We start from the raw sequence: 14,035 nt of genomic DNA on the forward strand, positions 1-14,035 counted from the left end.
CAGCTGAGGGCTGAAAACATCTTGTCAGAACCACTCACTATTTCTAGAGGTGTGCCTCAGGGCTCCATCTTGGGCCCAACTTTACTTTCTATCTACATTAATGGTGTTGCTTAAACTGCTGGTAGTTCTCAGATCCACCTGTATGCTGATGACATCATTCTATACTCAGTTGGTCCTTCTCTCAATTCTGCAGCATCTACTCTAAAGCTCAGCTTCACCTCTGTTGAACAGTCCTTTCACAACCTCCATCTCAGCCTTGTTGCCAAGAAGACCAAATGCAGCATCTTTGATAGGAAAAACCAAACATCCAATCCCCCAAAGATCTGCTGTGCTTATGGCTCTTCCCTGGATTATGTCACAACCTACAAATATCTAGGCATCTGACTGGCATCAAATATATGCACACAAATATAGTTTTAGTGTAGTTATAATAATACATACAGTATTGATCTACAGCTGAAACAGGAAAAACTAGAACATGGTGCAAAACTCTGTTTATGTCAGTAATCCAGCTCAGACTGAAAGACCATCTAAAGGCTCAGGAACCCTCTGCAGGTGTTCTGGATTCATTAGCTGATTTGAGTGTGACACTTTGAGTCTAGAACATTGAACTTTTTCACAATTTCTGATTGTCTGAGATTTTTAATGTGGGGTTTCATCAGCTGTGAGCCATAATTATCACTATTAAACAAATAAAGGCTTGAAATATTTGGATTTCCATGGAGTGAGTCTATTTCATTCATTAGTTTTGCCTTTGAGGTCCAATTACTGACATAAATAAACTTGCACCATATTATAATTTTTCCGGTTCACCTGTGATTCAGAGCGAGAATACCTGAGTGACTACAACAAAGTCTGGATAACAACAACACAATAAACTCCCTCTGCTCCTTTCTGCAGTCACGAGTTTCCATGTGGTGCTGCCTTGTCTTCAGAACCACAGACTAACATCAAGTCTGACGGCCGAGGCATCCAGCATGAGAGCTACACATCTGCATTTAGCCTGGTCCTTCTGGCATCTTCTCTCGAGCACCATCTTGTTCAGGCCAGGCTCATCATCCACCAATCACAGCCTTCTTTAAAATAACAGAGACATATGTGTTTAACATATTTACATCAGTCATTTCCAAAAGTTCAACTAGACAACATTAAGACTACAATAAGATACAGGAGGTTACAAGAACTCTTGAGAATTATAATCTACATACTGTATATTGGCTATATCTCAGACGCATCTGGATGCAAGTATTGATAATGCTTTAATGTATTCAAGTGGGTGTGTATTATATAGAAGGGACAGACATATATATGGGGAAGGGGTGGCCTTTTATGTTAAGGATCAAATACCTGTTAAAACTAGATTTGAACTGGGCTGTATAGGGGTGGAAGCATTGTGGTTGGAGGTGCAATTGCCACACATGAAATCAACGCTGTGCTTGTTATAGACCACCAAACGCCCCAATAGTATGTTTAGAAAGGATCTGTGGTATGCTGGACAAAGTATGTGACTCAGATAATGAGATTTATGTATTGGGTGACCTCAACATTGATTGGAGTTAGTTATTTAAAAAAAAGTTATGTTCTAATACTGACACATATGAAAAGTCCAGGAATGGTCAGTTTTCACCTACAGATTGACCTACATGCCACCGGTTATCTACAGACTTAATTCCACCCTCTGAGGTGGATTTTACATTCTAGCTTCCAACAAGCAACAAGGTTCTGCAAACCTTGTTGACATTTCAGGAGGAACAAGATGTCAGCCTGCGTTCCCAAACAAAGCCTTCTTTTGATAACGCCGCAGGATTGCTCACTCTCATGAAAAAGGAACTTTTACAACTCATAAGTTAAATAATCATTAAATGATAATATGGTTGAATGAGCAAATGTTATATGAATACTAATGAAATGTTTTGATTAATCTGCGCTTATATTATTGTGGTTGAAATGAATTTTATTATTACAATGAAACCTTTTGGTGTTATAATCAGTAATGTTTGATTTAACAAGTGAATCATTAGCTACACTCATACACATGTAACTTGGTACAAGTGGTAACAAAACCAACAGGATGGTTGTAAGTGCGGTCGGGATTAAAACTGTTTCATGTATAGACCTACTTTTCACTACTGCAAAGTCACAGTGCTCTAAGGCTATGTAGTGTGTGTGGGCTGTAGTGATCATAATTTAATTATGGTTAATAGAGGAACTAAAGTCCCTAGATCTAGACAGAAAATAATTACTAAATGTATTTTTAGGGATTTTAATGAATCTAGTTTTTGTGAGGATATCAGAAATGTTGATTGGGCACAGGTACTAAAGACCAAAGATACAGATAAAGCATTGGAGAGTTTTACAAACTTGGTGATGCCAATTACAGATAAACATGCACCATTAAGAAAAATGACAGTGAGGAATGTTGTATCACCATGGTAAAATGGTGAATTAAAAGAATATGAGGAAAAGGGATGATATTAAGGCAGAAGCAATCACATCAGGTGATGTTTTAGTATGGGAAAGGAACAGGAGATTAAGGAATTATGTTTGTGAGAATGTGGAGCAGCCAGAAGGTCTTCAAGATGAAAGAATTAGAGGCAAACTGCAGCACAGGGACATTTTTCCTTGGAAGCCAAAATGCTCCTCAGGCGTTTATTTCATTGCTTACTTTTCTCAGGAAAAAAAACCCTCCTCAAGCCTCCACCTGGCTTCCTTTAAATACCCCAGAAAGTCACACCTGCAAACAATCAGCCCCAATCATCAGTGCTCCAACATTAAACCCAAAAGGAAATAAACATCCACATAAATGCACCTAAGTGTTAACATATACAAAAGACAAAACTGTTTCCACAATACAAGAAACATTTTTACACTAAGACCAAAGAAACAAATCCCACTTCCTTTGGTTTGTCCAAATGAAGCAGCCAATCATAGGATGATCCAGGGAGGTAGTACTGGGTGGGCACAACCTACTCTGGATACAAAGCAAACAGGAAATCCCAAATGGTAACTGCATCAACATACCAACAAAACGTAATATATCCACAGCAGTGCAATATTCACATTCCAGTCTGGTTAAAATATCCCCATCACAGCGCCAGCAGGCTACAGAAGTAAATTACAGGGGCGAATGGGAAATCATCCATACCACTTCGTCACAATGTTATAAAATAGAATAGAATGAAAGAGAGGGTGTATTATGAAAAAAAGAATTGTGAATGTAAAAGCGGAAATATGGAAAACGTTAAATAAGGTCACTGGAAGGAAACCCAAGCTGTTACCAACATTCTTAAAAGTGGGTGATTCATTTCTGAGCAAACCTGTTGATATAGCAAATCATTTAAGTGATTATTTCAATAATAAGGTGCAAACATTAAAACATATGAATGTAGGGTTCAGAGGGGGTTTGACAGGTAAAATTATTAAAAATAAAATAATGGGTAATAAATCATGTTTATTTACATTAACCCTCTCAGGCTCGAAATAAGTTCTGATAAAAGGACGAACAACTAAGTCCTTCAGGGGTACTTCTGAGTTAAAAATGCTCATGAAATACATACGTGGAATAACCAAGTAGGTAGGTTTTAACGTTGCACATCTGCAATGTCTGCCTCCAGAGGGCTCAACTAGTAACAGTCGATATGGTGAATAAGTGTATACGGAAAATGAAGGTAAGACCCACTGGGATTGATGAATTAGATGTAAAGCTATTGCAATTAGGGGGGCTGAGATTGCAATTCATGTGTGTCACATAATTAACTTGAGTTTGGAAGAATGGAAGGGCCCATGGAGATGGAAAATTTCAAAAACTGTTCCGCTTCTAAAAAATAATATTGAGCACTTATCTGGAAAAAATAGCAGGCTGGTGAGTATTTTGCCAATTTTAGGGAAATTAATTGAAAAAAAATATGTTTATGTTTATGTGCTTAGCAGACGCTTTTCTCCAAAGCGACTTACAATTTTTTTTTTAACCTATAGGGCATGTTGTGATTTGTGGGGGAAACCGGAGTACCCGGAGGAAACCCACGCATGCATGGGGAGAACACGCAACTCCACGCAGAAAGGCCGCAGCCGAGTTTCGAACCTGCGCCCTTCGTGTTGCGAGGCAACAGTGCTAACCACTGCGCCACCATGCAGCCAAATATCCACAATAAACATTTCAAATAGAATTTTTGGACAGAATTTTATATGAATTAGAAAAAAAAAACTGCAATTTGCTCTTTAAAGTCAAGACTGCAATAATTTCACCAATTCTCAAGAAACCTGTCCCAACCACACATGATTTAAATAATTTCAGGCCTATCTCAAATCTCTCTTTTCTTTCTAAAAATCTTGAGAGACGGGTATAGCCTTACAACTTAGTCACCACCTAAGCAACAATGACCTATACAAACTTTTTCAGTCCGGGTACCGTAAAAATCATAGCAGCAAAACTACAATGGTGAAAATCACCAATGACCTTTTAACAGCATCTGACTCTGGTCGAATTAGTTTAATTCTTCTTGATTTATCAGCTGCATTTCATACCATTTCACATTCAATTCTTCTACAGCGTCTCTTCTCTATAGGAGTCTGTGGTGTCGCTTTATCTTGGTTCACCTCATATTTATCAAATCGTTCACACTGTTGAAATTAAGTTATCCAGCTCACGCTCCACATCTGTCTCCAGTGGGGTCCCACAAGGCTCTGTCCTGGGCCCTCTGTTGTTCATCATTTATATTCTCATCCAAAGGGTTCAAATGAAGGCAACTGAACTTCTTTGGTTTCTTGAAGACGTTCCGCTTCTCATCCGAGGAGCTTTTTCAATTCTAACTGGAATATGGGGGAGTTAAGCTTATAAGCTGTAGCTGTCTGTTGTTGTTTAACTAGCAGAAACTACTCTGAGTACCCCTCCTCTCTACCCCCTGATGAGTCGTTGGTCTCTATTGAGAGGGAGACGTTGTGTTGATTGGATGCAGGAAAGTGTGACCTAGACTGAAACTGAATGAGATCCAAAGCTGCATTATTGGTACTGGAATGGTGAAATCTAAGCCCCGCCCCTATTTAAAGTGGGGTTTTCACGTTTTGACATAGATAGCTTCTTTTACTCCTCTCTCAATCCATCTATCTTCTCTGTCCAGAATGTGGACTTTGTCATCTTCAAAGGTGTGTCCCTTGTCCTTCAGGTGAAGGTGGACTGCAGAGTTTTGACCTGAAGAGGTGGCTCTCCTGTGTTGTGTTATGTTCTTGTGTAATTGTTGTTTAGTTTCCCTGATGTAAACATCTGGACAGACCTCTCCTACACTGGACTGCATAAACGACCCCACTGAGCTTCTGTTTGGGTGTTTAGTCTTCAGGATGGACCAGGTTCTGTCTGAGGGTGTTGTTGGGTTAAAGTTTACCGGGATGTTGTGTTTGGAGAAGATTCTTCTACGTTTCTCTGAGACTCCTGCCACGTATGTGATGACGGTGTTTTTGTGCCTGTTGTCCACTGAAACTAGCTGAGTGAGATAAAAATCTGGTTTCCTCACAATCCTTTAAAACTGAGATAACTGGACAATAGAGAGCTCGTCCCCTCAGGACCACCAATATCTGCTAAGTTTTTAGGCTGGTTAGTGTCTCCTAGTGAGAGTTCTCTTTGTTTTTCTTTATCAGTTCCTCTTTTAGAGTTTATCTCCACATCGAGGCCCTATCGATGCATTAACACTTAAATGCCTTTACTTGTGGCCCAGCAGCCTGGTACACCCCTGACCTTTTGAGTGGATGGACCCGGCTCGTGCTCGCAGAGGTCTTACTTGCGTGGGGAGCCAGACTGGACTACTCCGAGTTCGCCTGGTTCCTGGCTTACCTCTTGCTGGAATGGACCCAGTGGACTGTGCTGGCCAGGAGAAGTGTCTCCACACGATCCTGTCTCAGGGCCCCGCCGAACTGGCGGCAAGGGTATCGTAGAATTCTGATGCAGCAGATTCAGCTCCAGAGATGCTGCACGAGCCTTGTTGATCCCAGCCGGCTTCTGGATTTAGGGATAAAGGTTGAGCCTGAGCTAAGCTGAAGTTCCTCTTATGAGAAAGGAACTATCAGTTATGTAATTATCCGAGTAGTTTTGATAGATAAAAGGATTCGCAGGAGACGAGGTGTGTCTTTTGGGTTCTAATAAAACGACCCTTTTAATAAAGAAAGAAACTTTATCAGTAAAAACAGCCAAACGGCCAAAAGTGACACAGAACAACAAAGAAAATCCATTTAAAATACTTTTTTTGGTGAGTTTGGTTATTTTATGATTTTTTTTTGTTAATAAGGCAAAACAAAAATCTTTCTACTTCTAGTTAAGCATTAAGCATATGAGTTTATTAAATCAAGAAATATAAACTGAAAGAAAATAGAATTAAAATGCAATTGGAAATCAAGCAATGAAAATGTTGGACATTAATGTCTCAAGGCTCAAAACATTTAAACATTAGTGTTTAAAGATTAACTCGAAGCGATGTTAAGCAATTAAGATGAATAAGTAAAATGCAATTGATGGAAGCTAACGCCTTTTAAGTACAATTATTGTCTGAATTTAAGCAAATTTGAACAATTTACATCCACTGCTGTTTGATGGAGGAAGTCTCCTGATGAGCCTTCAAGTGCTGCTAAATCTCTTATCTACCAGTTTTATCTGCCACTCTATTTAAATTAGGCGTCTGACCTATCATGCATTCATATACATGCGGATATGCATACAAATAAATGCATTACGTAAGGCGCTGATCCTTTATGCCGTCTTACTGCGGCCCGTCCACAACGCTCATTCAGATGAGATAAAAAATGAAGTCGCAGGCAAAGGAGCGTTCTTACTGAGGCTCTCTGGCTTCAGGTTACAGAAGACAAAATCAGCGAGAGCCTCGATCGTTCTTCGTCGGTCACTTTTATAGCAAAGTTCCCGCGCTGTTGGCTCATGAGGGGACGTCCTGCACCTCATGGTGACATCGTTGACCTTTCACTGAGTATGTGTGACCACACAAGCTGTGCTGTTATGTTCTTTAAGCTGCAACCACATCCCGACACCTAGGTAGTGAGATGCAGAGGTTTTCTTCTTCAGCATAGGTGTGTGACCACACTCTGGGTTAGGTGTAGATGTAGATGAAGTGAAGATGCTGCTCATGCAGGTGCTGATCCTGTGGAAAACATTTTAAGGGCAGGTGTCGTCGCCCCCACTGCGGTTTTCAGGTGACAGCAGGGTGACGCACGTTTCATGTCTGCATCTTGCATGCTTCTGGCAGGTGGACCAGGGTTCAGCACCTGGTCCCATTGACATTGTATCTACTGTCTGACCATCGCAGTTTGCTGTACGCATCAAGAGGGCCAGGGGAGCGCTCCTCAGGCGGCCCTCGCCACAAAAACTAAACGGCAATAAGACAGAAATTCTTCTTGTCAGAACTAAATCAGATTTTCCCTCTTCCATTTGACAACAACATCCAATCTCCTTCCTCACAATTTTATTTATTTATTTATTTTCGTGTCCTGTCTGGCTGTGAAGCAAACAGAACTAATGTCTGAATGCTGGTGACAAGCCTTACAGATGCACTCTCAGGTGGAGCATCAAAGCAGAGCACCTGTGTGTGTACACGCGCTTGTATAGCAACCAGTCTGCTGGAACAGCTACAAACCTGCATCACAACACATCTTTCTATTTAAAAAGAAATGTTTAGTAACTAAAGTTGTTTATGTCTTTGTTTCCATAGGGACCACAGATGACCACACTTTGCTGTGGCTCCTGAATCAGATTCGTGTTGGAATCCCACAAGTCAGCATTCAGGTTCGACAGCATCAGCACTCCCAGGCCTACGCCTTCTTCATCACAACCACATTTGAGAAGTACGACTCAGATGCCTTTTCACTTGCATAACTTGTGTTAAAGGACTTGGTTTCCTCATGTTTGAACTTAAAGAGCGAGTCACCCCAGATCAACCTTTTCTGCTGTTAAACTGTGTGAGCGAGTGCCCAATATTGCTGTACACACATGCAGTCATTATTTAGGCATTTGAGTTAATCTTGTTTAAAATATAAGCATTCTGTCTAAGAATGTGAGTGTGGCGCCCCCCTCAGGTTAACAGATGGCACTACACTTACATTTGACTCGTCCTTGCACATTGGCTAAGTGGTGATATCTGATGTTAGCCAGAACGTGGGGTGGCTGCTGCACTGATGCTATGGGGTATAAGAGCAGCCGAGTCTCGGTCGTGACTCCGTGCTCGGCACTGGTGGTCTCGGGCAAATCACAAGCCATCGAATTCTAACAATGCAGCTCCGGGCCGCTTGCTCCCTCCTTCTTTCTTTCTTCTGAATGAGCAATGAGAAATCCTTCACCTCAATGACTGCTCAGAGGCAAAGGAGCTAGCTGTCAGGGATGGATTGGGATGATAATTCAGCTGCTGTTCCTCCATCCCCGAGCAGGGTGTGTGTGTGTTTGCTAGCGGCTCGATTCTCCGATGGAGAATGTCTGAGCATGCCGGGGGAGACGAGTCCGTGGCACTGCCACAGTGCCACCCTCTTGGTCCACCTGGCAATACCTCCTTGTGGCACATTTTTCAAAAAGGAAATGTGTGTGGGGTTGGCTGGGGTAGGGGGTGAGTTGATCTTGCATTAATGCTAGTGGAACTACTCTTGAGCATTTGCACGTTTCATGCAGTTAAATGCAGCTGCTTGTTGACCAACAGCTTGCTGCGAGGAGCTGAGCAGATGAGCATGTTCAAGACTGTAAAACCCCAGTTTGGTGGAGGGATGCGTCGCTTTTCCTGTGAAGAGGACAACATCTATGAGAACATAGAGAGCGAGCTCTGCTTTTTTACCTCACAGGTTAGAAGACCAAACCTTCTTCCCAACATGTTTAAATAAAACAGCTAAAATCTACACACACACACGCACACACACACACACACACACACACACACACACACACACACACACACACACACACACACACACACACACACACACACACACACACACACACACACACACACACACATAGTACTCGATGTGTTATATGTACACTGCTTAGCATAAATGGGTACGCCCCTTTAAAAAGTGTGAACAAAAGAACAATTTCCTGATTTTTCACAAGTCTGGGTTTCATTCAACTCTACAACATTAAATTAAGGTTAATAACATTACTTACTTACTTAGATCACATAATCATCAGTTTCACTAAAATTGGTTAGGGCAAAAAGGAATTAATTTATATATACAAATCCTTCACTTCACTTTCCGTCCCTTCCCTGTCACTGCCGGCATCCCCCAAGGCTCTGTTCTCGGTCAACTTCTTTTCATCACTTACCTTCTTCCCCAGGGAAACATTTTCCATAAAGTTGACATCCATTTTCTTTGTTACGCAGATGACACCCAGCTCTATGTATCCTCCAAACCCCCCTCTTCACTCCCTCCTTCCTCCCTCACCAATTGTTTATCTGAAATCAAAGACTGGTTCACCTCAAACTTAACAGTGGTATAACAGAAATGTTACTTTTCGGCACAAAATCCTTAATATCCAAAATCCACAGCTTTAAACTTCCTGTCAACAACTCCTCATGCTTGGTTTATGCTTGGCGCATTCACTTTCCTCGCGGTGATGCGGCTCGCAGATGGAACGCGCTTCACAACTCGCAGCGTTTATGGTTCATGCGGCTCGTCTCTGCGGTGAGCCAATATTCTCCCAAACTGTAGGGGGCAACATGGAGCTCTACAGCATGCATCCAACACTACACCATAGTAGAAGTAGAAATGACTGTTGTTTACAACATGGCATTCCAGCATTTTTAACAGCGTTCTCGTCTTTTCCGACAGTGCGAGCTATTTCTCTCCAAGAATTATTAACAACATGTTGATCACGGTGATCTCTGAGAGCTGAATCATACAAATGTCTGTATTTACCAACCTCTGCCATACTAGTTCTTGCCAGTCCGCCATGTTTTTCTGCATTCGACCGTCCGCGTGGTAAGAAAATTTCCTAGGTGCGCGGTGCAGAAAGTTTGGGCCGTGCGGAGGCGCGGTGGAGGGGCGTGGTTGTTAAAATGATGCAATTTTGCCGCGCGGAGCTGTGCGGACCTCACGGACGCGTCAAGCATAAACCAAGCTTTAGTTTGCCCCTCCCCTCTGGTCAAGAGTCTGGGTGTCATCCTCGACCCCTCACTATCCTTCCAGTCCCACATAAACAATATTACCCGGTCTGCCTACTTCCATCCACGCAACATTAATTGCCTCCGCCCCTCCGTCACTACTCACTTGGTCGCCATCCTTGTCCACAGCCTCATCACTTCCAGCCACTTCCTTCCTTTGTTGCCTCGCAGCATGAAGGTTGCAGGTTCGAAACTCGGCTGCGGCCTTTCTGCGTGGAGTTGCGTGTTCTCCCCATGCATGCGTGGGTTTCCTCCGGGTACTCCGGTTTCCCCCACAGATCATAACATGCCCTATAGGTTATAAACTGTAAGTCGCTTTGGATAAAAGCGTCTGCTAAATAAATAAACATAAACATAAACTTCCTGAATTGACTACCGCAACTCTCTTCTCTTCGGTCTTCCTCACAAATCCCTCCATAAACTCCAACTTCTCCAGAACTTGGCAGCCCGCATCATTACCAGACCCCCCACCCCTGTATCTCTTGGACCTCCTTCATCCTTCAACCTCCACCCGTTCCCTCAGGTCCTCCTCCTCCATCCACCTCTCTGTCCCACCTGTCCGTCTGGTCACCATGGGGAGCAGGGCCTTCAGTCGCTCTGCTCCCCAGCTCTGGAACTCACTCCCCCCCTGACCTCCGTAACATTGACTCCCTCACTCTCTTGAAAACCAGACTCAAAACCCACCTGTTCCGTCTAGCATTCCAATAATTACTCTCTTTGCTCCAATATGTCTGTCTGTTTTATGCTGTTCTGTCTCATTGTTGTGTATTTTATCTCCGTCTGTAAAGTGTCCTTGGGTGTTTAAAAAGGCGCTGTTGAAATAAAATGTATTATTATTATTATGAGTATAGCTACACTGAAGTATACAAATCTAAATGTGTCCATTCTTCCTGTTGTAAAACAGACGCAGCCCTTTAGGAAAGAAAATATCATTTCTACAGCGCCTCTCAAGATAATAATCAGTTCAGAGTAAAAGTGGGGCGGGTTCTCCTAGCTAAGGTCTCAGTGTCCCTATGATGGCAGAATCGTAAGCATCCTTCTAAACACACGTCGTGTATCACTGTGCAGGTAGAGCCCAGGTAGGAACACTAATAAACATTTAAATGAATTCATGACATTTTCCCATCAAAGGGGCACCTTGGACAGGAATCTCTTGATCCCAGTTCAGCGGTGGTAGCTGACTTCTGTTTTATTTCAATCTGAAATACATGAACGCATCAAAATCTAGATTTACCTTTGCATTTATATATTTCAACCTGAATCCACTTATCTATATTTAACTTAATTGTTTGATTAGATATGGAAATATCAAAACATACAGTATAATTTCTTAAATAAATGTGATGGAAAAGTGACTTAGAACCCCATTTTTGTTGTTTATGAGTAGATGAATGTGAATAAATGTAGTTATTAGTTTTAGTATGACTTTATAGTTAGCACTCCACAGTTTCACCGGCTTGTATGGAAACATTCTGTGGAGCCTCTCTATGGTTGCAAAAGTGGAAGGTTATTCTGACGCTCATATGTCTGTATTTGTGTTCAGGAGCGCCAAAGCATCATTAAGTACTGGCTGGACAATCTGCGTGCCAAACATGGGGATGTGCTTCATAACATCCACTTCTTGGAGGGTCAGCCAATCGGTACGTGGCTTTAGGCATTTTAGAATTTCTTAAAGAGCAAGTAAATTGAGAAACCATTTTCACTTCCTTTTGAAAAGGATCGGTCTCTCTGTGTTTAACATGCAGGCTCAACGAGAAAATAGTCTTCTATTCTAATCTCCTGTATTAGTTTCTGATACACTCAAAAAATAAAAAACCAGACAGATTTACGTCACACTTTCTTACTGGAGACAACTGCAGATGGTTTAAAAATAGTGGTAAAGTTAACCGGTTCTGAAATTGTGCATCCGACATGACCGGAACGCTAATAGCGATGTAAGCCCAGAGTTCACTGATTGACCCACGTAGACAAAGTTAACACAAATTTCTTTTAAGCCTTTCAGCAGAATCATCAGCCCGTTATTAGGAAATACAGACCAACACCGCAAAAATAGTATAGAACTGGCAAAAGAACTAAAGGAGATTTCAATAGAAGACAACGACATACTCATCTCACATGACGTCACATCCCTGTTCACAAAAACACCAACCCAAAAAACCATAGACATAGTAGTTAACAGAATCAGACAGGACAAGACTTTACACAAAAGGACAAACCTCACAGCAGATGACATAGCACAACTGATAGCACTGGTAGCTAACTCCACTTACTTCACGTACGACGACACAATATACAAACAACTGGAAGGCTTCACCATGGGTAACCCGTTATCAGCCACCCTGTGCAAGTTTTTCATGGATGACCTGGAACAGAAAGCCATAGCCACTGCCCCCCCCCCCCCCCCCCCAACTGCTAAATAAAACTATGGAAACGCTACGTAGACGACATACTGGAAATCATATCAAAAGGACAAACAGAAACACTAACACAACACTTGAATAACATTGACGACACGGGCAGCATAAAGTTCACTTATGAGTCAGAAACAGAAGGCAGCATAGCTTTTATGGACATGAAAATCACCAGGCAGACCGACGGGACCCTAAACATAAACACATACAGGAAACCAACACACACACACACCAAGACTCATTATGGACATCAGAACACCCCACCATTCGTGAGAAAATGATGTCAAAGCAGGTGATTGGGTGAGTGAAAACCATGTGACAGTTCACGCTGACAACGGGATGATTCTAGCGTGTGAAGCCCTTTGAGCTGCAGATCAGAACGACACAGCGTCTGTGTCTGAATGAAAAAACGCTTTTCTTATTTGTGCATTTTGGTTGTTTTTTGCAAACTCATTAGCAGAACCACGCAGCGCTCTGGGACATGTTGCATGTGTGAGATATAAGTGTAACTCCTCCGGTTTAATATGCAAAAAAGATTTTCGTTCTATCTTATATAGTTTCAGTTTTACAAGCATTTGAACATAGGGATGCAAATGTCAATGCCAGCGCTCCCGCCAGTCTTAAAGGGTCAACATCAATAGTTTGTAGTTCTCTATTGTTCCCGCCGGAGATCACGTTCTGACAAAGCCATCAGGATTACATTATTTGCAAAAAGCAGAGACCCGAACACACCCTCCTCTCCAGAACTCTAAATAGACTTTAATAGGGAGCCTCAGGAGTGTGATCCTCCTGTTGTTGGAACACTATTTACGGTCCACCCCAAAGCCAGCTCAGTGGCCTAGTGGTAGAGTGTCCGCCCTGAGACTGGGACATCAGGGTTCGATTCCTGGTCGGTTCATACCAAAGACTTAGAAAAAATGGGACCCAATGCCTCCCTGCTTGACACTCAGCGTTACGGGGTTGGATTGGGGGATTAAACCACCAAATGGTTCCCGAGCGCGGCCGTGTCTGCAGCTCACCGCTCCCCCAGGGGATGGGTCAAATACGGAGAACAAATTTCACACACACATCAGTGTGTGTGACAACTAATGGGACTTTAACTTTAACTCTAACCCAATCAAGCTTGTGATTGGTCGGGACACCGCTTTCATCAACAGCACTGACATTGCACCCTCAAAAACATACAGAAAGCCAAAGATATCAAGCGGCAAACATGGAGCAGCTTGAGGAGTACCTCACAGATGAACTCACAAAATATGCATTTTATTCACCTGTGGCTGGATGACTAGAAAGATACGCAGCAAATGTTTTATGCGTGGATGGAAATGATGGGAAGCGCAGGTTTAGAGGTGGTGAGTGCATGAAGAGGTGGAGGAGAATGAGGGACAACTATGTGCGTGTTAAAAAGTCTCTGAAATACAGAAAACACAATATAAACACAGTACTAAATGCACTGTTTTGTACCGGATTCATGACAGGATACCCCAG

The 14,035-nt window shown here is 42.3% G+C and overlaps 1 protein-coding gene across 3 annotated transcripts in view; it reads left to right on the forward strand.

The window, feature by feature from the left end:
* ano8a (anoctamin 8a) overlaps window positions 1-14,035 on the forward strand; it is a 91,044-nt gene that overhangs the window by 22,054 nt on the left and 54,955 nt on the right. For all 3 annotated transcript variants that reach the window (XR_011515542.1, XM_054737249.2, XM_054737247.2), the window contains exons 3-5: window positions 7,704-7,836; window positions 8,679-8,817; window positions 11,680-11,776. Coding sequence is in view for 2 of the 3 variants with exons in the window: in XM_054737249.2 (XP_054593224.2) it covers window positions 7,704-7,836; window positions 8,679-8,817; window positions 11,680-11,776 (369 nt within the window). In the remaining variant the exon portion in view is untranslated. The remainder of the gene's footprint in view (window positions 1-7,703; window positions 7,837-8,678; window positions 8,818-11,679; window positions 11,777-14,035) is intronic.

Source organism: Nothobranchius furzeri, chromosome 11 (assembly GCF_043380555.1).
Source record: "Nothobranchius furzeri strain GRZ-AD chromosome 11, NfurGRZ-RIMD1, whole genome shotgun sequence".
NCBI lineage: Eukaryota > Metazoa > Chordata > Actinopteri > Cyprinodontiformes > Nothobranchiidae > Nothobranchius > Nothobranchius furzeri.